Source organism: Anomaloglossus baeobatrachus, chromosome 4 (genome assembly GCF_048569485.1).
Source record: "Anomaloglossus baeobatrachus isolate aAnoBae1 chromosome 4, aAnoBae1.hap1, whole genome shotgun sequence".
In the NCBI taxonomy this organism is placed as follows: domain Eukaryota; kingdom Metazoa; phylum Chordata; class Amphibia; order Anura; family Aromobatidae; genus Anomaloglossus; species Anomaloglossus baeobatrachus.
Window position 1 is genome coordinate 451,117,362 of NC_134356.1, and position 25,778 is coordinate 451,143,139.

Consider the following 25,778-nt stretch of genomic DNA (forward strand, 5'->3'; position numbering starts at 1 on the left):
CACTTCACTTCGGAGAGTGTCTGAGCTAGCAGCGTTGTCGTGCAAAGCCCCTTTCCTGGTGTTTCACCAGGACAAGGTGGTTCTGCGTCCGGTTCCGGAATTTCTCCCTAAGGTGGTATCCCCCTTTCATCTCAATCAGGATATCTCCTTACCCTCTTTTTGTCCTCATCCAGTTCACCAATGTGAAAAGGATTTGCACTTGTTAGATCTGGTGAGAGCACTCAGATTCTACATTTCTCGTACGGCGCCCCTGCGCCGCTCGGATGCACTCTTTGTCCTTGTCGCTGGCCAGCGTAAAGGGACACAAGCTTCCAAATCAACCCTGGCTCGGTGGATCAAGGAACCAATCCTCGAAGCTTATCGTTCCTCGGGGCTTCCGGTTCCCTCAGGGCTGAAGGCTCATTCTACCAGGGCCGTGGGAGCGTCCTGGGCCTTGCGGCACCAGGCTACGGCTCAGCAGGTGTGTCAGGCAGCTACCTGGTCGAGCCTGCACACTTTCACGAAACACGATCAGGTGCATACCTATGCTTCGGCAGATGTCAGCCTAGGTAGGCGAGTCCTTCAGGCGGCGGTTGCCCACCTGTAGGACGGAGCCGTTACGGCTCTATTATGAGGTATTATTTACCCACCCAGGGACTGCTTTTGGACGTCCCAATTGTCTGGGTCTCCCAATGGAGCGACAAAGAAGAAGGGAATTTTGTTTACTTACCGTAAATTCCTTTTCTTCTAGCTCCAATTGGGAGACCCAGCACCCGCCCCTGTTTTTTGTGTACACATGTTGTTCATGTTGAATGGTTTCAGTTCTCCGATATTCCTTCGGATTGAATTTACTTTAAACCAGTTTATAATTTTTTCCTCCTTCTTGCTTTTGCACCAAAACTGAGGAGCCCGTGAGACACGGGGGGTGTATAGGCAGAAGGGGAGGGGCTTTACACTTTTAGTGTAATACTTTGTGTGGCCTCCGGAGGCATAGCTATACACCCAATTGTCTGGGTCTCCCAATTGGAGCTAGAAGAAAAGGAATTTACGGTAAGTAAACAAAATTCCCTTCTTTTTCCCTTTTTTCCGTTCCAGACACAGCTCGTCGGGCGACAGGGTGTAACAGCTCACCCTGCTCTCCCCCCTAGAGACCGGTCGCACAGAAGTGGGGTCCGTCCGCCACTTCCGTTGTCCTCCGAGTCTGTCTGGCAGGACCCTACCCCCCTAACACTCTCAAGACTGTTTGGGGGGCATCCGCACAGAGGGACAGGCGGATGGTCCTTGCCCCCCTCCCCTGCACGCTCGCCCTCCACAGCCGGCCTGATCAGGGAGGGGAGACTATGGATTACCTGAAGATACCAGTCTCCCTACGTTATTCCCAGGAGACCAGGATCAAGGAGGACTTTCAGCCGTCAGGACAGGTACCCATCCCCTGTCCCGGGTCATGGGGGTCTCCGTTTAGCTAAATTAAAAAAAAACGAGGGGAAAGGAGGGAATTAGGATCCACTACATAGCTTACCCCTGGTCGGCCACCCTTCAGACAGGCTCTGCCCCCGCTCTCGTCCCTGGCGCCGTTCTCCGGCTCCCTCTGCGGCCTCATCCCAAAATTTAGCCCCTGGCTTCTCTCCAGGCCTAACTCCCGTCCGGCCACGCCCCCTCCCGGCCGGCCTATCGCGCGGGTCCTTTCTTCCAAGCAGGCCCGCCCGCCCCAGCAACCAATCCCAGCAGGCCTCTGCGCGCCCTTTTCTGCCCACTCACGGCCCTTGTTTCATCCAGCCAATGCCTGCTCCCTGCAGCGCGCCGTTTTTTCGCGCTTCTGTCCTGCACCTCCCCCAGCCCGGACACCCTCAGCAGCGCCATTACAGCCTGTGATCTCCCTGGGCAGCGGCAGCGTTCCGGTGCATTTTTCACAGAGTAACCGGCAGCTCTCCAGAGCCCCCACCTCTGCTCCTCCAGCCTGCAGCCTCAGACAGGACACTTGGAGCACCAGTGCCAGCACAGGACGCCAGAATCTGGGTAAGCTCTGCCACTGGGAGGCAGATCCTTCCCCAGTCCCCATCCACCTGGCACCCTCTGCTCTATTCTCTCTCTCTCTCTCTCTCCCCCTCTCTGCTGTCCCATGTCCAGCACAAGAGCGACCCGCTCTCAGCCGCAGGCCATAGTACTTCACTTTGCCTGCAACACTTGTCTAAAAAAGTTTCCCTCAGGGCAGTCCTCTCCCATCTGCCTAGCCTGTAGCACCCCTAGCGTGACTACTACGGAGCCCCCCACCGCCCGTAACGAGGACTTGGCCCCCATGCCAAGGTAGGCCTCAGCTCTATCTCAGTCCGTGGATAACCTAACTAAGATGTCTCAGACTTTAGCCTCGGCCATAGAGCGCCTGCCTGCCTCCTCCTCTGGAGTCCCCCCCCGGTGACCCAGAGCGAGTCTGAGCCTGCAGCGTCACCAGCCCGGCAGGGCAGAACACGCAGGAGGTCTAGGAAGCGCCCCTTATCGGGGTCATCCTCCAGCTCCCCTAGCCCCTCTATGGTCTCCAGGGCAATACGCTCTCTATCTCCCGCCTCATCTGCAGCAGCCCCAGATTCGGACTAGGACCCTGATTCTGACTCCGATCTGGATTCTGAGCATATCTCCAAGCTGACCGGTATGATGGACAGTCTGGTCATTGCTGTCAATCAGACCCTAGAGGTGAAGGATGTAGATTCGGCACCTACCAGTCAATCGGTCCCTTTCAAAAGGGCCAAGAAACTGCCAAAAAGCTTTGGCAACCACAGGGAATTTGAGGACGTTTTTTCCAGACAATGGGAACATCCTGACAAGCGTTTCCAGAGACGCAAGCGGGCACAGGTCCTTTATCCCTTTCCTCCGGAACTCCTTCAGAAGTGGTCAGTGGCCCCTTCAGTGGATCCTCCGATCTCCCGACTTTCGTCCAGCACCACCTTGCCGCTGTCTGATGGCTCCTCCCTTAAGGATCCCTCGGACAGGACCATTGAATCCTTAGCCAGGTCGGCCTTTGAAGCCTCCGGCTCCACCTTCACTCCAGCCTTTGCATCCACCTGGGTCTCCAAGGCTGTCTCCGCCTGGGCAAAGCTCCTTCGGCGTGGCATCCTGGCTGCAGCTCCCACCCTCGAGCTGGCAGATCTGGCAGACCAGATCGCACATGCCGGAAAGTACCTAGTTGCTGCGTCACTCGACTCTGCCGCTTCCGCAGCCCTGGCAGCCGGCAACGTTACTGCAATCCGCAGAGCCTTGTGGCTTAAAGCGTGGAACGCGGACTCAGCATCCAAAAAGTCCCTCACCAGTCTTCCCTTTTTTGGTGCCAGACTCTTCGGAGAAAAGCTGGACAAGATCATCTCTGAGGCTACGGGGGGCAAGAGTACCTTCCTTCCACAACGGACGATTCCCCGTGCCCCTCCCAAACGACGGGCTTTTCCCTTTCGCCCCTTTCGTCAATTCTCCGCTGGCAATACACGTCAATACACGTCGAGAGCGGTCCCCTGCACGTCAGGAGAGACGGAAACCCTCTTTTAAGGCAACACCCCACTGGCGTTCCTGGCGTTCCGTGGCCAGCAGTCCAAGCCCTCCAGCTCCAGATCCAACAGATTCTCCTCCGCATGACTGGGCCCCCGTCCCCGGATCCTCATCCAGGGTCGGCGGTCGTCTCCGCATGTTCAGAAGCACGTGGCTTTCCGTGATAGACGTCGTCTCTCACGGCTACAAGATAGAGTTTTCTTCTCTCCCAGGCTCACGCTTCGTCAAGTCCAAACCCCCCAAGGATCCCTCCCTCACCAAGGGCTTCTTCGCAGCCATCCAGTCCATGCGAGACTCTGGGGTCATCACCCCCGTCCCCACTCAAGACAGATTCCGGGGTTTTTATTCAAACCTCTTCGTGGTACCGAAGAAGAATGGCACAGTCCGCCCCATTCTGGATCTCAAGCGCCTCAACAGGCGGGTCCGTCTCCGGCGATTCCGCATGGAGTCTCTGCGCTCAGTGATAGCGTCCATGGAACCCAGGGAGTTCCTTTGCTCGGTGGACATCCAGGACCCCTATCGCCACATCTCGATCTTTCCAGCTCATCAGAGATTCTTACGCTTCGTGGTCCAGGAGCAACACTTGCTCTCCCATTCGGGCTCTCGACAGCTCCCAGAGTCTTCACCAAGGTGATGGCTACTGTCATGGCTATTCTCCGGACCCGGGGAATTATAGCCATCCCGTACCTGGACGACATTTTGATCAAGGCTCCCTCGGCGTCGGAGTGCCGCGACAGTCTCAACATCACTCTGGATACGCTAACCCGTCTCGGCTGGTTGATCAACCGACCAAAGTCATCTCTGATCCCGGCTCAACGAATCTCATTCCTCGGCATGATCTTCGACACCACGCAGGCGAGGGTTCTTCTGCCCAAGGACAAGCTCTCAGCTATCCTCAGGGGGATTTGGAAGCTCCAACGCGCACCCCGTTGCTCCCTTCGGTACTGCATGAGCATTCTCGGGAAGATGGTGGCGTCAATGGAAGCGGTGCCCTACAGTCAATTCCATACTCGCACTCTTCAGGGTCTCCTTCTAGCAGCATGGGACAAGTCTCTTCACTCCCTGGATCGGCCAATTGCGATCCCTCCTCGAGTCAGAGAGTCATTGGAATGGTGGAAATGCTCTCCCCTCACCCTCCAAGGGAGATCATTTCTTCCCCTTCGATGGAAGGTCATCATGACAGATGCCAGCCTGCTAGGCTGGGGAGCCACATTCCAAGACCTTACAGTTCAGGGTCGCTGGACCGAGCCGGAAACCAAGCTTCCCATAAACATCTTGGAACTCAGATCAGTTCGCCTGGCTCTCCTTCACTGGGAGTCCCTGCTTCTAGGACACCCAATTCGGGTACAGTCCGACAGTGCGACCACTGTGGCCTACATAAACCATCAGGGCGGAACACGCAGCCGAGCGGCGATGAGAGAGGTATCTCAAATCCTCGACTGGGCCGAACAGAACATCCCAGCGATTTCGGCAGTCCACATCCCGGGTGTGGACAATTGGGCCGCCGACTTCCTCAGCTGAGAAGGCCTCGACGCGGGAGAGTGGTCCCTCAATCCCAGAATCTTCCAGCAGATCTGTTCCAGGTGGGGGACCCCCGACGTGGATCTCCTGGCCTCCAGGTGGAATCACAAGGTGCCCCAGTTCGTCTCCAGAGCAAGAGACCCACTGGCGCTCGCAACGGACGCCCTAGCGATCCCCTGGTTGCAGTTCTCTCTGCCGTACCGCTTTCCTCCGCTTCCGCTTATCCCCAAGCTAGTCAAGAAGATCAAAGCGGAAGGAGTTCCGGTGATTCTCGTGGCCCCAGATTGGCCCCGTCGCCCGTGGTACGCAGAGCTCGTGCACCTTCTCGCCGACGTTCCGTGGAGACTTCCAGACGTCCAGGACCTTCTCACTCAGGGGCCTTTTCTTCACCAGAATTCACAGTCGCTCAATTTAACGGCATGGCTGTTGAAGCCGCAGTACTAACTTCCTCGGGATTCTCAGAAAGAGTCGTCCAGACAATGATCAAAGCACGGAAGCCTTCCTCTTCCCGCATCTACCACCGGACGTGGAAGGCCTATTTCCGCTGGTGCGAAGCTAACCAGGTCACAGCCATGACCTTCTCCTTGCCAGTTCTGTTGTCCTTCCTGCAGTCTGGTCTGGATGCTGGATTAGCACTCAGCTCCCTCAAGGGCCAAGTGTCTGCTCTTTCCATTCTCTTTCAAAAGAGGATTGCCTCTCGCTCACAGGTTCGCACATTCATTCAGGGGGCTGCGCATGCGGTGCCCCCTGTTCAACCTCCGGTGGAGCCCTGGGACCTCAACCTGGTTCTGTCTGTTCTTCAGCATTCCCCCTTCGAACCTATGCAGGAGGTGTCTCTAATGTTCCTCTCTTGGAAGGTCGCCTTCTTAGTTGCCATCACGTCAATCAGGCGGGTATCTGAACTAGTGGCGCTTTCCTGCCGCTCTCCATATCTTGTCTTCCACCAGGATAAGGTAGTCCTCCGTCCGGTACCGTCCTTTCTGCCCAAGGTGGTCTCCTCTTTCCATCTCAACGAGGACATTGTTCTGCCCTCTTTTTGTCCGAAACCTTCGCACCATCGTGAGGTTCTTCTCCACAAGCTGGACTTGGTCAGAGCTCTCCGCCTGTACATTTCCAGGACGTCTCAATTCAGACAGTCGGATTCCCTCTTTGTCCTTCCGTCCGGCCCGCGCAGAGGCCTACCTGCCTCCAAGTCCTCCATTGCGCGATGGATTCGCTCTGCCGTACTGGAAGCCTACCGGGTAAGAGGGAGAACGCGCCCACTCAGGATTACGGCCCATTCCACCAGGGCGGTGGGAGCCTCGTGGGCGGTCCGTCACCATGCTCCAGCGTCGCAGCTTTGCAAAGCGGCCACCTGGTCTTCGTTCCACACTTTCACAAAGTTCTACAGGGTCCACACTTTCGCATCCTCCGATGCGAGCCTCGGTAGACGAGTTCTGCAGGCTGCAGTGGACTGAGGTCAGCCCTGAGAGTAACATTGGACCCACCCGTGGGACTGCTTTAGGACGTCCCATGGTCTCTGTGTCCCCCAATGAAGCGATAAAGAAAAGTAGATTTTGGGTACTCACCGTAAAATCTCTTTCTTGGAGCCTTCATTGGGGGACACAGCACCCGCCCTTGTGTTGGACATATGTTACTGTTGAATGTTGAGTTTAATGTTCACTTCTGTAAGATTGTTCGTTCTTTACTGTTGTCTCCTATTGCTTTATCACTTTTTATGAGGCTGTTCTTTTATTTTTTCCTTGTCCTGATGAAGAAGGCGGACATGCCTTTGAAACGCGTAGACCTTTGGAAATAAAGAAAAGGAATTTTTTACAACTTTGTGATATTGTGGTTTTTAGCGCAGCATCAAACCCGATTCTTTTATCTCAATTGTTTTTCTCCATTGCTTTATCACTAACTGAGGAATCATTGCCAGTTGGTGGGTGTATACTGCATAGGAGGAGTTTTCCTTGTTTTGCTTAGTGTCGCCTCCTAGTGGCAGCAGCATACAACCCATGGTCTCTGTGTCCCCCAATGAAGGCTCCAAGAAAGAGATTTTACGGTGAGTACCCAAAATCTACTTTTTACACACTGAGACTTTCTAGTGATCCCACCAGCGATCCCAACCTGGCCACTGGAAAGTCGCTGGTGAGTTGTCAAACAGGCAGATCTGGCCAACGACGCAGCAGCGATACGGACCTGCAGAACGACCTCGCTGGTCGTTGGGGACGTGTCACACAGCAGGGGACGCTATAGCACGCTGGGTTCTAAGTCGCCAACGATGTCGTAAAAGTGCCAAATACACCGATGCATGCTGCGCAGTGGGAAACAAAGGACCAAAAAATGGTCCTGAAAGATTTGTAGCGATCAGCAACCTCACAGCGGGGGCCAGGTCGCTGATGCGTGTCACACACTGCAATGTCGCTGGGGAGGTCGCTATTCCGTCACAAAACCGGTGACGTTACAGCGATATCGCTAGCGATGTTGCAGTGTGTAAAGGGGCCTTATGAATGTTTGTTCCATATCACTCATCCTGTTATCACTATGTAATTGGTCACTTCTCTCTCATCTCAGAGGCTTTATTTGGGAGAGCGCCCTTTGCATCTAGGTCATTCTCAGAACTGGAAGAAAAGATAAGAAGCAACCAAAGTATAGAGGTAAGACCTGAAGAAACTGAGGGCCTTATGATGAGTGACAAAGCGAACATGCACAGGATCGCTTGTTTCTCATCGTTGCCCTGTCTAAACTCCTCAGTGATTAGCCAGCCATCTTGTTAGCATGCATAGACATTGTGGACAGCACATCTAAAGTAAACTGCACGTACTGCTGATTATATGCTCACTATTGAAAGAAATAATTTTATTAAAGAGTAACTGTAGTTTTTTTTTTTTCCCCCATAAATTAATAGTTGAAATGAAAGTAATAAACTTTGTAATATATTTTACTAGAGAAATCAACATTTTTCCTTCTGGTCTGATCTTTCATTTATAAAATTATCGCGTAAAATATGTCTTCATTGAACACAGACTTTACCATTATTGAGATAGGAGTGACTGTTGGTGCTCATGAAGTTCTATGGCACTTGCGGAAACAGGTCTGACTCTATCTCCTACCACTCCCCTTTCCATAGAATAACCTCTTCCCAACCTATGACATGTGCCTGTAACAACAGCGGGTAGATCAGAGATCCTCCCACTGCTATTAACCAGTTAAATCCCACTGTCAATCTCTGACAGCAGGATTTTACACACGCCAACGGAGAGCGTGTCATTCTTCTTTCTCATTGGCGACCCCATGATTTGATCACGGGGCACTGATGTGATGTGATAACAGCCGGAGGTCAGCTAATGACCTCTGTTATGACGAGCTTCCTGTGAACGCTGGCTGTGAGTCAGCGTTCACAGGAAGTCAGTAATTCTGCAGTACAGAGCAGGGCTGATGCACCGTTCTGTATAGCACAAGTGATCGGTTGATCGCAGCTTCAAGTACCATGAATTGAGTGAAACATCAATCCAGGATCAAGAAAGAATCAAATGTCTCTGATCAGATATATTACAAAGTTGCATATTTTATCTGTACTGTTTAATTTATGCAGTAAAAATGAAAATGACCGTTACAGTGTCACTTTTTCGCCATTAGCCATGTTGCGCATGTAGATGATTGCTGTATGTAAATGAGTATATGTTGTTAATCAGCGCTTGTAATGTACAGTGGGTGTAAAAGCGCCCTATACTTCCTCTAATTCTAGTATAGTGTAATGGTTTAGCTTTCATGGCCCTGTTTGTATGTCTGTATGGTGGAAGCTGTCATTACCAGGTTAGTGACACATTATAGCCATTATAAAGTACTTAGAAATGTGCCTATAGGAGTTGGTTGTTTGTGTCTGGTGCCCTTTTATTTCTTTGTCGCTCCATTGGGAGACCCAGACAATTGGGTGTATAGGCTATGCCTCCGGAGGCCGCACAAAGTATTACACTAGAAGTGTAAAGCCCCTCCCCTTCTGCCTATACACCCCCCGTTCTCCCACGGGCTCCTCAGTTTTTTGCTTTGTGCGAAGGAGGCAGACATGCACGCATAGCTCCACAGATTAGTCAGCAGCAGCTGCTGACTATGTTGGATGGAAGAAAAGAGGGCCCTTAACAGGGCCCCCAGCATGCTCCCTTCTCACCCCACTCTTGTCGGCGGTGTTGTTAAGGTTGAGGTATCCATTGCGGGTACGGAGGCTGGAGCCCACATGCTGTTTTCCTTCCCCATCCCCCTTAGGGCTCTGGGTGAAGTGGGATCCTATCGGTCTCCAGGCACTGAGACCGTGCTCCATCCACAGGTCCTGAGGACTCTGCTGGATAGGAGCCGAGTATCGTTCAGGGACATGGCCCTGCTACTTTGAGGTACTCTGTGTCCCCGTGGGGACTGCGCACAGCGACACTCCAGCATTGCTGGGTGTGCTAGTGCACCGGGGACAGCGGCGCTGACCGCGTTTGTGCCATTACACACTGCAGCATCGCTGAGTGTGTTAGTGTATGGGGACTACCGCGCTAACCGCCGCTGCCATTGTTATCACTGCGGCGCGGCTGGGACTGTTAGTGCGCCGGGGACTTCCGTGCAGACCGCGCTTATACGGCGGCCGCGCTTATAACTCGAGTCCCCGGCTTTTGGGCCTAGTCTCTTTTTCTTCCCGCCCCCAGCCCTGCCAGTCAGGGGAAGGGCGGGACGCTGTACAGCACGGCAGCACTGAGGGCTGGAGCATGCTTTGCATACTCCACCCCCCTCACTGTGCACAGTGGGGCACCAGTTCCCGCACTTTCTGGGTCACGCCCACGGCTCCCTCCTCTCCTCAGGACGCCGGCAGCCATTCCTGTCAGCTCCTCGGACGCTGCAGAGGGGAGACAAGCTCTGGGGGACCCAGGCAGGGATTCTGGTGGCCACACAACCGCTTTAAGCGGGCGGTAAGCAGCACCTGAGGTGCTGGCCCCACTTGTGCAGAAGTGTAATTATAGTTTATATGTTTACAGGCTATACTTTACACTGTAGGGTGCACAGTTGATTTCTGGCTATATACCCTGTTGTGTTGCTCAAAGGAGACAACAGCATGGCGCCCACAAGAAGCAGGGGTGCCAAAACACAGGCTTACTATGCTGCCTGCGCCGCATGTACAACCTCGCTGCCGGCAGGTTCCACTGACCCTCATTGTGTGCACTGCTCGGCCCCTGTGGCACTTACTCAGCCGGAGCCTCTGCTAAGGGGGGCCCAGGGGGAACAACCAGCTAACACTGTCCAGGTGACAGGGACGGAGTTTGCAGTTTCTACTGACAGACTTTCTGAGACTATGGCTAAGATTCTAGAAGCTTTGCAGTCCAGACCAGTATCTCAGACCATGGGCACTGTGGAATCACTGCCCCCTGGTTCCCCTCAGTTGGAACAACAATGTTCCCCCGGGGTGTCTCATAGATCCCAGGGTGAGGTCTCTAACACGGACCGCAGCCCTAAGCTGGGAAATCCCCTCGACCTCATCACATTGTTCAGGGTCTCAGAGGGATGACTCTCTGTATGATGAAGCGGAGGTAGCTGATCAGGATTTTGATCCTGAGGCCGCTCTCAACCTTGATACTCCTGATGGTGACGCCATAGTGAATGATCTTATCGCGTCCATACATCAAATGTTGGATATTTCTCCCTCGGCTCCTCCAGCGGAGGAGTCAGCCTCTCAGCAGGAGAAATTCCGTTTCAGGTTCCCCAAGCGTACAACGAGTATGTTTCTGGATCACTCCGATTTCAGAGAGGCAGTCCAGAAACACCGAGTTTGTCCAGATAAGCGTTTTTCCAAGCGCCTTAAGGATACACGTTATCCCTTCCCCCCTGACGTGGTCAAGGGCTGGACTCAGTGTCCCAAGGTGGATCCTCCAATCTCCAGACTGGCGGCTAGATCCTTAGTTGCAGTTGAAGATGGGGCTTCGCTCAAGGATGCCACTGACAGACAGATGGAGCTCTGGTTGAAATCCATCTATGAAGCTATCGGCGCGTCGTTTGCTCCAGCATTCGCAGCCGTATGGGCACTCCAAGCTATCTCAGCGGGTCAAGCGCAAATTGACGCACTCACACGTACGTCTGCGCCGCAAGTGGCGTCCATAACTTCTCAAACGTCGGCATTTGCGTCCTACGCTATTAATGCTGTCCTGGACTCTACGAGCCGTACGGCGGTTGCAGCCGACAATATGGTGGCAATACGCAGGGCCTTGTGGCTACGGGAATGGAAGGCAGATTCGGCTTCCAAAAAGTCCTTAACCGGTTTGCCATTTTCTGGCGACCGTTTGTTTGGTGAGAGACTGGATGAGATCATCAAACAATCCAAGGGAAAGGAAACATCCTTACCCCAGGCCAAACCAAAATTACCCCAACAGAGGAGGGGACAGTCAAGGTTTCGGTCCTTTCGGGGTGCGGGCAGGTCCCAATTCTCCTCGTACAAAAGGCCTCAGAAGGATCAGAGGAACTCCGATCCATGGCGGTCTAAGTCACGCCCTAAAAAGACCGCTGGAGGTGCCGCTACCAAGGCGGCTTCCTCATGACTTACGGCCTCTTCACACCGCATCCTCGGTCGGTGGCAGGCTCTCCCGCTTTTCCGACATTTGGCTGCCACAGGTAAAAGACCGTTGAGTGAGAGACATCCTGTCTCACGGTTACAGGATAGAGTTCAGCTCTCGTCCTCCGACTCGATTTTTCAGAACATCTCCGCCTGCCGAGCGAGCCGATGCTCTTCTGCAGGCGCTGGGCACTCTGAAGGCAGAAGGAGTGGTGGTCCCCGTTCCTCTTCAGCAACAGGGTCACAGTTTTTACTCCAACCTGTTTGTGGTTCCAAAGAAGGACGGGTCTTTCCGTCCTGTCCTGGACCTAAAACTGCTCAACAAACACGTAAAGACCAGGCGGTTCCGGATGGAATCCCTCCGCTCCGTCATCGCCTCAATGTCCCAAGGAGATTTCCTTGCATCGATCGATATCAAGGATGCTTATCTCCACGTACCGATTGCTCCAGAGCATCAGCGCTTCCTGCGCTTCGCCATAGGAGACGAACACCTTCAGTTCGTGGCACTGCCGTTCGGCCTGGCGACAGCCCCACGGGTTTTCACCAAGGTCATGGCTGCAGTATTGGCGGTCCTCCACTCTCAGGGTCACTCGGTGATCCCTTACTTAGACGATCTGCTGGTCAAGGCTCCCTCTCAAGAGGCATGCCAGCACAGCCTCACCGCTACTCTGGAGACTCTCCAGAGTTTCGGGTGGATCATCAATTTTCCAAAGTCAAATCTGACACCGGCCCAATCGCTGACATATCTTGGCATGGAGTTTCATACCCTCTCAGCGATAGTGAAGCTTCCGCTGAACAAGCAGCGTTCACTACAGACGGGGGTGCAATCTCTCCTTCAGGGTCAGTCACACCCCTTGAGGCGCCTCATGCACTTCCTGGGGAAGATGGTGGCAGCAATGGAGGCAGTCGCTTTCGCGCAGTTTCACCTGCGTCCTCTTCAATGGGACATCCTACGCAAATGGGACAGGAAGCCGACGTCCCTCGACAGGAGCGTCTCCCTCTCTCAGGCAACCAAAGCTTCCCTTCGGTGGTGGCTTCATCCCACTTCATTATCGAAGGGGAAATCCTTCCTACCCCCATCCTGGGCGGTGGTCACGACGGACGCGAGTCTGTCAGGGTGGGGAGCAGTTTTTCTCCACCACAGGGCTCAGGGTACGTGGACTCGGCAAGAGTCATCACTTCAGATCAATGTTCTGGAGATTAGGGCAGTGTATCTGGCCCTAAAAGCGTTCCAGCAGTGGCTGGAAGGCAAGCAGATCCGAATTCAGTCGGACAACTCCACAGCGGTGGCTTACATCAACCACCAAGGAGAAACACGCAGTCGGCAAGCCTTCCAGGAAGTCCGGCGGATTTTGATGTGGGTGGAAGCCACGGCCTCCACCATCTCCGCAGTTCACATCCCGGGCGTGGAAAACTGGGAAGCGGATTTTCTCAGTCGCCAGGGCATGGACGCAGGGGAATGGTCCCTTCACCCGGATGTGTTTCAGGAGATCTGTTGCCGCTGGGGGATGCCGGACGTCGACCTAATGGCGTCCCGGCACAACAACAAGGTCACGGCATTCATGGCACGTTCTCACGATCACAGAGCTCTGGCGGCAGACGCCTTAGTTCAGGATTGGTCGCAGTTTCAACTCCCTTATGTGTTTCCTCCGCTGGCACTGTTGCCCAGAGTGTTACGCAAGATCAGGGCCGACTGCCGCCACGCCATCCTCGTCGCTCCAGACTGGCCGAGGAGGTCGTGGTACCCGGATCTGTGGCATCTCACGGTCGGCCAACCGTGGGCACTACCAGACCGACCAGACTTGCTGTCTCAAGGGCCGTTTTTCCATCTGAATTCTGCGGCCCTCAACCTGACTGTGTGGCCATTGAGTCCTGGATCCTAGCGTCTTCAGGATTATCTCAAGAGGTCATTGCCACTATGAGACAGGCTAGGAAACTAACGTCCGCCAAGATCTACCACAGGACGTGGAAAATATTCCTGTCGTGGTGCTCTGATCAGGGTTTTTCTCCCTGGCCATTTGCCTTGCCCACTTTTCTGTCCTTTCTTCAGTCCGGATTGGAAAATGGTTTGTCGCTTGGCTCCCTTAAGGGACAAGTCTCTGCGCTCTCTGTGTTTTTTCAGAAGCGCTTGGCCAGACTTCCACAGGTACGCACGTTCCTGCAGGGGGTTTGTCACATCATCCCTCCTTACAAACGTCCGTTGGAACCCTGGGATCTGAACAGGGTGCTGATGGGTCTTCAGAAACCACCGTTCGAGCCAATGAGGGATATTTCTCTCGCACGCCTTTCGCAGAAAGTGGTTTTCCTAGTAGCAGTCACTTCACTTCGGAGAGTGTCTGAGCTAGCAGCATTGTCATGCAAAGCCCCTTTCCTGGTGTTTCACCAGGACAAGGTGGTTCTGCGTCCGGTTCCGGAATTTCTCCCTAAGGTGGTATCCCCTTTTCATCTCAATCAGGATATCTCCTTACCCTCTTTTTGCCCTCATCCAATTCACCAATGTGAAAAGGATTTGCACTTGTTAGATCTGGTGAGAGCACTCAGACTCTACATTTCTCGTACGGCGCCCCTGCTCGGATGCACTCTTTGTCCTTGTCGCTGGCCAGCGTAAAGGGTCACAGGCTTCCAAATCAACCCTGGCTCGGTGGATCAAGGAACCAATTCTCGAAGCTTACCGTTCAGCTGGGCTTCCGGTTCCCTCAGGGCTGAAGGCCCATTCTACCAGAGCCGTGGGTGCGTCCTGGGCTTTGAGGCACCAGGCTACGGCTCAGCAGGTGTGTCAGGCGGCTACCTGGTCGAGCCTGCACACTTTCACGAAACACTATCAGGTGCATACCTATGCTTCGGCGGATGCCAGCCTAGGTAGGCGAGTCCTTCTGGCGGCGGTGGCCCACCTGTAGGACGGAGCCGTTACGGCTCTATTATGAGGTATTATTTACCCACCCAGGGACTGCTTTTGGACGTCCCAATTGTCTGGGTCTCCCAATGGAGCGACAAAGAAGAAGGGAATTTTGTTTACTTACCGTAAATTCCTTTTCTTCTAGCTCCAATTGGGAGACCCAGCACCCGCCCCTGTTTTTTTGTGTACACATGTTGTTCATGTTGAATGGTTTCAGTTCGCCGATATTCCTTCGGATTGAATTTACTTTAAACCAGTTTATAATTTTTTCCTCCTTCTTGCTTTTGCACCAAAACTGAGGAGCCCGTGGGAGCACGGGGGGTGTATAGGCAGAAGGGGAGGGGCTTTACACTTCTAGTGTAGTACTTTGTGCGGCCTCCGGAGGCATAGCCTATACACCCAATTGTCTGGGTCTCCCAATTGGAGCTAGAAGAAAAGGAATTTACGGTAAGTAAACAAAATTCCCTTCTTTCGCTTAAATCCAGCTGATGTCCTCAGGCCCAATACATACCTCAGAGAATGACTGCTTTCTCGATCACCCTTCTGTTTTTTTATATGTAGCTCCCAACAAGACCTCGGGTTTCTCCAGAGTGCCGTGATCTACTCCAACGGCTGCTGGTTAGAGATCCAGATCAACGAATTTCTTTCCCAGATTTCTTCAACCACCCATTTGTGGACTTGGAGCACATGCCGTGCGTGGAGTCTTTACAAAAAGCTGTAAGTGTCATTTGTGTGTTGTGCCTATACCACTTTTATCCTCTGTCTACATATTTCGAGTACAGACTTTTCCCTCTCTTTAGATCATTAGAATACCACATTTCTGGAGGTTTTTCTTTTTATCCTTAACTTTTTTTTTTTACATTTTTTTTTTCTTTTTTTTTTTTTTTAGTCTATCATTTATAACATATGATATATTTTTGCATGCTCTTGTTTTGCCTTGTCTTCATCTTTGCCTATTGATATATTCTGTCTTTGTATTTTATACACAGGCTTCTTTTGTATTGGAAGCAGTAGAGAAAGATGGAGCTGGAGAGCACTCGTCTGCCCTCACCTTGTACTGCCGAGCTCTAGAATACTTCATCCCAGCCCTGCACTGTAAGGATTTCTTTTACAAGTTTTCATCCGTGTCATTCATCCTTGATAGTGATTCCATATGAGTTATGTTTTAATATATATATATATGTGTGTGTGTGTGTGTGTGTGTGTGTGTGTGTGTGTGTGTGTGTGTGTGTGTGTGTGTGTGTGTGTATATATATAATATATATATATTATAGTACGTACACACACACACACACACACTAGCTGTAATACGTGGGCGTTGCCCGGGATAGTAACTGTCTCTCTCCCAGTCTCTGTCTGTCTGTCTCTTTCCTTGTCTGTCTGTTTCTATCTCTCTGTATTTGCATCAATCTATCTGTCTCAATCTCTGTATCTGTCTCTCTCTCTGTCTCTTTCCAGGTCTATCTCTTTCCAGGTCTGTCTCTTTCCAGGTCTGTCTGTCTTTTTCTGTCTCTCTCTATCCGTCTATCCTATCTTATACTAACAGTTTATTTTGTTCCTATAGCAACCACTGACAGTTGCTATTTATAAAAAAAACAAAAAGCCAGCACTAAATGTGCACTTCAGCACTAAAAATTCCAAACTGTACTTATTATAAAAATTTTGAGATTTTTGGCAAAAAAAATTGCAATTTCTTGAGCTGCCTCGCCACGTCAAGGCAAATCTCATTTGAGGCAGTCCTACACTAAAATATTTTTATAAAATGTGCCAAACGGCTTCACATATGAATAGTAGAACTGCTCTTAGCAGCACTCACCTGGTCTATTTCAATCTCGTACCCATGACTGAGTCATGGCTGTGGCCGGGACAGGTCCAATCAAATGCTACATGAAGTAAATAGCCTGTGGACAAGGCCTGATGACAATGTCATCAGGCTGTCCCGCCCACAGCCATGACTCAGTCATGGGTACGGGACTGAAATAGACCAGGTGAGTGCTGCTGAGAGCAGTTCTACTATTCATATGTGAGGCCGTATGGCACATTTTATAAAAATATTTTAGTGTAGGACTGCCTCAAATGAGATTTGCCGTGACGTGGCGAGGCAGCTCAAGAAATTGCAATTTCTTTATCGTTCCTTATGGGAGACCCAAACCATGGGTGTATGCTACTGCCCCCGGAGGACACACAAAGTTACTACACTCAAAAACGTGTAGCTCCTCCCTCCTAGCATATACACCCCCTGCTAGCCAGATCTAGCCAGTTTCATGCTTTGTGTCAGGAGGATCACACACACACATGCATTCTCTTTTGATTTTTCATTTTTTCTAAAGATTTGGAAGAAAAGCGGGTCCACTGGACTCCCGGCATGTCCCTTCTCACCCCCCTGGCGGCGGTGCTGTTAAGGTTGACTTCAGGGCAGGAGCCCTTCATGCCGCGCTCCTTCACCATCCCTTAGTGGCTCTGGCTTGAAGTTGGAGCCAACACGGTTCTCACTGCCTTGCAGGAGACCGGCCTCCATCCGCAGCCCTTGTGCAGGACCCTGCTGGAAGGAGCACTGGACCCCCACCCCACCAGGGACTGGGCCCTGCGTCTCAAAGCTAAGTATAGAGACGTTATTCAGAGGGTCCTTCTGCAATGTGGGGCACTTTTTATTGTGGGGGACAGTGATGCTTGATAATGCTGCTTTTACTGTGTTTCCGGCCGGTTCCACGGTTTCTTACTGGGAACCGCGCCGATGATGCCTGATTCTCGGCCGCATGTATAACTCTAGGCCCCGGCTTCAGCCGCGGCCTAGTTTCGTTTTCGTTCCCCTGCATGTCAGTCATGCAGGGGGACACTGCAGAGCCGCCCGTCGGCCGCTCTGCACAGGGGAGGACGCTCCTTTTTGAGGAGATGATTCCCTCCCCTGTACATCTCCTTCGCCCTCCGATTCCCGCTCCTGGGTTAACCCCCGCCCCCCCCCCTCACTCTGGCGCCATTTTCTCAGCGTCTCAGTACTCTGGTCGGCGCTGGCTGCTCTGCAGTGCAGAGGGAGTGAATATCTGGCTGGGGGTCCAGGCCTGGAATCCGGAGGGCACTCATATAGTGGCCTGATAAGTCACAACCTCTGGTTGTGCACTTTTATTCACTCTCAGGGCATTCTGAAGAAGTTAATTCTTTATCATAGAATCTCCTCCTCAGCAGCATGTCTCACACTAGGAGCAAAGCTCCAAGGCTGTACACTACATGCGCTGCATGTAACCTCATATTGCCTGAACCGACACACTGTAACGGTTCTTAGGTGGTGGATAGTGGCAAGATGCCTCAGCCGGGATTCTCCCCAGGCTGAACCTCTGTCTTGGGTATTCTAGCCATTCTAGACAGAGTCCCCCACCTCTGCAGCATGTCACAGAGCGAGACTGCAGGCTGTTTTTTATTATCCACTGCAGGTAGTCTCGTACGGCCTTACCGAGCTCATAACATGGGAGCTCATTCATGGTCCCTCCAGCTGCTCCGGTTTCGGTGGCTGACCCCCGTAGGAATCCTATTCCAGGGGTCGGCTGTCCCGGCATCTGCTGAGCATGCAGCCCCCTTCTCAGGGCGTTTTTCTGCTTCGCTCAGCAAAGCTCACAAGGGACTCTCCTTCTGGGACCCCGTCCTCCTGACAGGGAGACGCAGGGTCCCCTGTCCTCCCCGTCCCGCAGCTCCGATTACGAGCTGACTCGCTGGACGAGGAGGATGTCTCTACCACGGGCTCGGACGCTACTTGATGTACATTGATCCGTCCGTAGGTGACGCAGATGCGAATGATTGGATTTCGTCCATTATTCTTGTACTGGACCTCCATCCGCCTGATCAGGGAAGTGTTCCCCGCTGGCAGAAATGCATCAGTATGCCTTTAACATGACGAGGAGTGTGTTCTTTAACCACTCCAGTTTTCAGCCCGCCGCGTCCAAGCCCACAGCCTTATCCTGCAGACCCCACAGCGGAGTTCTGCTGCCTGTCTCCCCCTCCCATCTGAGGTGGTCTAGGAGTGTACTCATTCACCAAGGGTAGCCACTCCGGTATCTGGACTTCAGCCCGGATAGTTGTATCAGCGGCTGACGGCACCTCTATATGGATCCTACGGTACATTAATTTTGTACTGGACCTCAATCCGCCGGTGTTACCTTATCTAGGTGAACACAACGTGTGTTCCTTAACCTCTCCAGTTTTCAGGCCCCTGTGACCAAGCCCAGGGTCCGCTCTGACAGTTGCTTCCCATGAAGCGTGATTCTGAGGACTGGATTTCCCCTGTCCACCAATGGTGGTCAAGTAGTGGGCTCATTCACCTTAGGTGGCTCAGCCCGGGCCGTTATGTCAGTGGCTGATGGCTCCTCACTTACGGTTCTGCGGTCCGCCCGGTTGTCCTTTGGGCCAAGTTCGGTATGGGGACGGCAGGAGCTTCGTTCTCCTCAGCTTACAGCAGTGCGGTTTTTTTGTACCTTCTCTGCTTCTCTGGAGGAGATGCATTCTCTCACAGGGACTCTATGTCAAAACGGTTGCCTGAACTTCCAGACTCAGTTCTTTCATCCTATACCAGATCTGCCATGCTGGACGCCGCACGGCGGTGATCTGGGCTACCTTCCTCGCTATCCGCAAGCTCCTGTGGCTTCGGATTTCGAAGGCAGATGCCTCTATGGAGGTTCCCTGCTGGGCTCCCCCTTGGTGGGACCAGTTTCCTCGGAACCAACTGAGTGAAATTAAGGAAGCTCTTGGCGGGGAGTATTCTTCCTTGCCACAAACCTAAATCAGGGAACCTGTCCAGGACAGGAATCAGTTGAGGTTTCGGTGGTTTCCGTTCCTCCATCTGGTCGTCCTCTAGCTCAGCCTAGGTTCATAGAACCAAATAGCTCGAAGCTGCGTCTTCAGAAGGCCGCAGGAGATGCTGTCACTGAGTCAGCTTCCTCCGAGCTATTTAGCCACGCCAACAACCTCCTCGGTCGGTGGCAGGCTCTCTCCACGTGGCGACGTAGGGTTCTAACACTTCTCCGTTCAGTGGGGGCGAGATTATATCTCCCTTGGCTACAGGATGGATTTCTGTCCACCCGCCAAACAGATTTTCTCTGTCATCTCCTCCCTGCTCCAAGGCCGCCGCCTTCTCACAGGCCGTGGCGTTTCTGGCAGGCCGATGGAGTAATTGTACCGGTTCCCGTCTGGGAACGGTTCTGAGATTTTTGCTTAAATCTATCCTAGTCCCCGAAGAGGGCGGTGCCTTCCGACCTGGATCTTTAGCTTTTCAAGCATAGCCAGGTGTGGCGTTTTCAGATTCCCTAGCAACCATCGGCATCAGAGATGCCTATCGGCAGGAGTCAATCGCAGTTTCACACCAGCGTTGACTACGTTTTGACAATCGGAGTGGTCCAATCGTGGCTCTTCCCTTGGGGTTAGCCAAGGCCCCTCGAGTATTCTCATTGGGGCAGCTGTGATCAGGGTCCTGCCCCCCTAGGGGTTGGCAGTCATTTTTAGCCCTGGACGGCCTTCTTGTCGGGGTTTCATCCAGTGCTGACTCTTAGCAGAGTGCTTCGCTCACTCTCGCCACTCTGACCTATCGGGTGGCTTGTCTTCTGTCCAAGTCCACTCTGACTTCGAACCAGAGGTTCTCAGGGCGTCAATGGAAGCGGTTCCTTGCCCAGTTTTTCCTGCGTCCTCTGAGACTGGATGTTTTCCACTGTACAAGCGAACTCACTCCTCCCACGGGGTGGTGGCTTCGCCACAGACCAGGGGCTCGTTTCAGTGGTGGCTTCGGCCACTCTGTCTCAGGGGCGCTCCTTTTCTGGCCCGTTCCGGGTAATCCTCACCAGGATAGCCTATCCACCTTGGGAGCGGTATATCTCCATCGTGGAGCGCAGGGCGCTTGGACTCTGTCCGAATCAGCCCTCTGGATCAATGTGCTGGAATTCAGGGCTGTATTTCTTGCTCTCTAAGCCTTCACCATCTGTGGGCGGCTAGGCACATTCGAGTCCAGTCGGACAACGTGATAGCGTTTTCCTACACCAGCTTCCAGGGCGGGACACTCAGCCGCCTGGCAATCATGGCGGCTCAACATCCTTCAGTGGACAAGGGACTCCTAGTCCACCGTATCCGCAGTCCACATCCTAGATGTGAAAACTACGAGGCAGGCTATTTCAGCTGTCCTACCGTGGTCCACAATCCTCAGGTTTTGCGGTAGACACACTGGTTCATGTTTGATCCCAGCTTTGTCTCTTTACGAATTTTACCCTCTACCTCTTGTCCAGCGTCCTGTGCAAGATCGGTACAGGGGGCCGTCGGGTCATTCTTCCAGACTGACCTAAGCAGGCTTCGTACTCTGACCTGCTCCTTCTGTCCGTTGGGTTGCCTTCGCATCTTCCGGACCGTTCAGACCTTTTCTCAAGAGGTCCGTTTTTTCCCCGTCAGAATTCTGGATTCTCAGATTGACGGCGTAGCTCTTGAGTCCTGGGTCTTAGCGACTTCTGATATCCTTCCTGAAGTCATCTCCACTTTGACTCGAGCTCCAAAGTGTCCTTTGACCTTTTTTGGCCTTGCCGACCCTCCTGTCCCTTCCACAGTCCGGTCTACAGCTAGGACTATCCCTCATTAAGGGACAGGTCTCGGCTCTGTCAGTATGTGCCAGCGGCGTATCGTCCGGCTGGCTCCGGTGCGCTCCTTTAAGGGCGCATCTCACATCATTCCGCCTTCCGGCGGCCTATGGAGACCTCGGACCTTAATCCGGTCCTCACGGTTCCCGGTAACCCCCCTTTGCGCCGTCTTCGGGAGGTTTCTTTGTTGTGTCTTTCACAGAAAGTAGTCTTTCTAGTGGCTATAATTTCCCGCCAGAGAGTTCTGGCTGCGCTCCCTCGGAGTCACCCCCTTTTTTGGTCTTTTGCATCAAGACAAGGTGGTCTTCATCCGACTCCGGACTTTTTCCCTAAGGCGGTTACTGCTTCCACCTTATCCGGGGCAATTTTCCTGCCTTCCTTTTGTCCGGCTCCTGTTCATCGCTTGAGGAAGCGTTGCATATCCTAGATCTGGTGCGGGCGCTCCGGATCTACGTGTCTCGCACCGCCGTTATTAGACGGTGCACCTCTCTGGTGCTGACTGTTCGTCAGCGTAGCGGTCTCTCGGCATCTAAGCCGACCCTGATCGTTGGCTTAGGTCAGCCATTTCTGAGACTTACAAGTGTACTCAAGTGCCTTCCCCACCGGGGATCAGAGCACATTTGGTCAGACCTGTCGGCGCCTTTTTTTCTTGGGCTTCGGGCACCAGGTTGCGGCTCAGTAGGTCTGTCAGTCTGCAGCTCGAATTAGTCTGCATACTTTTTCGAAGCACTACCCAAGGCATGCTCATGCTCTGGCAGACGTGGGCTCGGCAGACGCATTTTTCCAGCGTCTGTCACCCATTTGTGAAGTTAGGTTTGCCTGCTTCTCAATTGTCTGTTTATTCCCACCCATGGACTGCTTTTGAACGTCCCATGGTTTGGGTCTCCCATAAGGAACGATAAAGAAAAAGAGAATTTTGTTTACTTACCGTAAATTCTTTTTCTTATAGTTCCGTCATGGGAGACCCAGCACCCTCCCTATTGCCTATTGGCAGGTTTCTTGTTCCGTGTGTCTTCACCGGCTGTTATTGTTGTAGACTGAGGTTCCGGTTCCTCCGGATTTTACTCTGTCTCTTCTTGTGGGTGGATGTCCTCCTTCAGCTTTTGCACTAAACTGGCTAGATCTGGCTAGCAGGGGGTGTATATGCTAGGAGGGAGGAGCTACACGTTTTTGAGTGTAGTAACTTTGTGTGTCCTCCGGGGGCAGTAGCATACACCCATGGTTTGGGTCTCCCATGACGGAACTATAAGAAAAAGAATTTACGGTAAGTAAACAAAATTCTCTTTTTTTTGCCAAAAATCTCAAAATTTTTATAATAAGTACAGTTTGGAATTTTTAGTGCTGAAGTGCACATTTAGTGCTGGCTTTTTGTTTTTCTTCAGTTGCTATTTATAGTCTACTACAGCTCCCAGCTTCATTCAGTTTAATGGCTGCAGGATTTTTGTAGAGTAACTGGAAAGTGCGGGGTTAAATTTTCCCGCCCAAACATAGTCTATGACGTTCCCTGAGTCACATGGAGTGTCTGTGCAAAATTTCATGATTGTACATGCGACTGTGCGTATTCCTTTAGCGGACATACACATACACTGAGCTTTATATATTATATATAGATATATTGTGTGTGTATATGTACGTGTATGTGTGTATATATATATATATATATATATAGATATATATATATATATATATATATATATATATCTATCTATATATATATATATATATATATATAATGTGTATATATATATATATGTATATGTGTATGTATATATGTATATATATATATATATATATATATATATATATATATATATATATATATATATATATATATATATATATATAAATATATATATATATATATATATATATATATATATATATATATATATATATATATATATATATATATATATATATATATATATATATAAATAAAAACTACCATAATATTTCTTCTAGATGAAACCGATGTCCGTCGGAAAGAAGCCATTCGCTCTAAGGTTTGTCCTCCATGCCTATTGCTTACTCTTTAGCACTAAATAGATGTCGTCTGCACAATGCAATATCATACAATTTTTCAGTTAAAACAAACAAATGTTTTTGATCTCTTACGTTATTTTCTGCTTGGTCTAGGTCTGTCAGTATGTGTCTAGAGCCGAAGAGCTAAAGGTCCTGGTGTCATCTAATAATAAGAGCCTGCTGCAACAGGGAATCTCGGCTCGGGAACTCTTAAGAGGTGAGATTTGGCACCTTTTGAAAAGCAGCTGAAAATAACCTGTTTGTTTTTTTCTTATATAGATGCCATACATTTATATTTTTACCTTTTTGTATACAATTATTTTTTTATTTTTTTTTGTAAATGTTTAACATCTACAAACAGTGCAAAAAGGCAAACTACCAAATGATAATGGGGTCATTTGGATGTCTCACAGCAACACAAAGGCAATGATAGTAACAAAGATAATAATAATAATAATAATAATTTTATTCATTTATATAGCGCTTTACATACATTGGCAAGTGATTATGAATAGATTATAGATTATGAATAGAGTTTATATACTGGATATCTGACCGCTAAGAGAATCTCTTACCAAAAGTAACAGTACAAATGTTGAGGGAGTATTCATAATCGCTATGCTGTTAGCGCGTACTGTCCGCTACTTGCATATTCGTTACAAGTACCGGGCACAATGTAAGTCAATGGGAAACACTCGCTAAGTAGCAAGTAACACGAAAGCCGTACTTTGCGCGTGAGTAGCGAATAGCACGGCTTTCGGGTTACTCACTACTTAGCGAGTATTTCTTTTTCGCTCCTAATTGGGAGACCCAGACAGTGGGTGTATAGCTACTGCCTCTGGAGGCCGCACAAAGAACTACACTTAAAAGTGTAAGGCCCCTCCCCTTCTGGCTATACACCCTCCCGTAGGAGTACGGATTCCTCAGTTTTAGCTTTGTGCGCAGGAGGTCAGACACGCACGCATAGCTCCATTGTTTTTAGTCAGCAGCAGCTGCTGACTATGTCGGATGGAAGAAAAGAGGGCCCATACAGGGCTCCCAGCATGCTCCCTTCTCACCCCACTGTATGTCGGAGGTGTTTGTAAGGTTGAGGTACCCATTGCGGGTACGGCGGCAGGAGCCCACATGCTGATTCCTTCCCCATCCCTTTTTACAGGGCTCTGGGTGAAGTGGGATTTACTGGTCTCCAGGCACTGAGACCGTGCTCCATCTACAGCCCCTGGAGAAGATGCTGGATGGAGCGGAGTACATCAGGGACATGGCCCTGCTTCCTCAAGGTACTCTGTGTCCCCGTGCATTTGGCGCTCACACCGCAGCATGCTGGGTGTTGTAGTGCGCCGGGGACATCAGCGCTGCGGCGCTTGTGCCATGGCCTCATTCAGCTTCGCTGAAGCAGGCACACTTCTGGGAATCGGTCGCGCCGGCCGCTGGGACTGCGGCGCGGCTGGCACTTGTGGTGCGCCGGGGACTTCAGCGCGGGCCGCGCTTTTACGGCGGCCGCGCTGATAACTCGAGTCCCCGGCTTTTGCGGCCTGCTTCCGTTCGTTCCCGCCCCCAGACCTGCCAGTCAGGAGAGGGGCGGGACGCTGGTCAGTGCATCAGCGCCGAGGGCTGGAGTCGTTTTTACATACTCCAGCCCTCACAATCGGCACAGAGGGGACACTGTTTCCCGCACTTTTGTTTAGGAACTCCCACGGACCGCCCCTCTCCACAGACGCCGGCAGCCATTCCTGCTGACACGCTGAGCTGCAGAGGGGAGCCGGGGAGACCCAGACAAGGAATTCTGCGCCTCTTACCCGCTATTCAGCGGGCGGTAAGCAGCCCTCAGGGCTCACCCCCTCTTGTGCCAGTAGTATTCTTAGTATTTTGTTTCTACAAATACTTTGTATTGCATAGCGCTGGTCGCCCTTTGGCTATAGACTCTCTCACATTGCAGAGAGCCAGCAGCATGTCGTCCGTAAAACGCAAGGGTGCCAAGGCACAGACATTATATGCTTCCTGCACCGCATGTGGGACTTTTCTACCGGCAGGCTCCACGGACCCCCATTGTGTGCAGTGCTCGGCCCCTGCGGCGCTTGCACAGTCGGGACCTCTGCTGGACGTGACCCAGGGTGTACCACCTGTGAATGCTGTCCAGGTGACAGGAACTGAGTTTGCAGCTTTTGCTGACAGAATGTCTCTCACTATGTCACAAATTCTTGACACATTGCGAGCTAGGCCTGTACTTCAGGCCACGGACACTGTGCAATCATTGCCCCCTGGTCCCCCTCAGCTGAATTACCTCCAAGCTCCGGGACGGGCACATACACCTCAGGGTGAAGACTCTGACTCGGACGATGGCCCCGGGCAGCCTAAGCGGGCTCGCTATGACGGGCCTTCACATTCATCTCAATGGTCAGGATCCCAGCGAGATGAATCTATGGGTGATGAGGCGGACGTAACTGATCAGGATTCTGATCCTGGGACCGCTCTCAATCTAGATACACCAGATGGTGACGCCATAGTTAATGATCTTATATTTAACATCAATAAGATGTTAAATATTTCCCCACCAGCTCCTCTTGTAGAGGAGTCAGCTTCGCAGCACGAGAGAATCCATTTCAGATACCCTAAGCGTACATTAAGCACTTTTCTGGACCACGCTGACTTTAGAGACGCAATCCAGAAACCC

General features: G+C 51.7%; 1 protein-coding gene across 1 annotated transcript in view; it reads left to right on the plus strand.

Annotated features, from left to right (window-relative positions):
• ULK3 (unc-51 like kinase 3) overlaps positions 1–25,778 on the plus strand; it is a 101,521-nt gene that overhangs the window by 33,921 nt on the left and 41,822 nt on the right. The window contains exons 6-10 of the mRNA XM_075342679.1: positions 7,588–7,670; positions 15,048–15,203; positions 15,476–15,581; positions 23,048–23,088; positions 23,222–23,324. Of these exons, the coding sequence (XP_075198794.1) occupies positions 7,588–7,670; positions 15,048–15,203; positions 15,476–15,581; positions 23,048–23,088; positions 23,222–23,324 (489 nt within the window). The remainder of the gene's footprint in view (positions 1–7,587; positions 7,671–15,047; positions 15,204–15,475; positions 15,582–23,047; positions 23,089–23,221; positions 23,325–25,778) is intronic.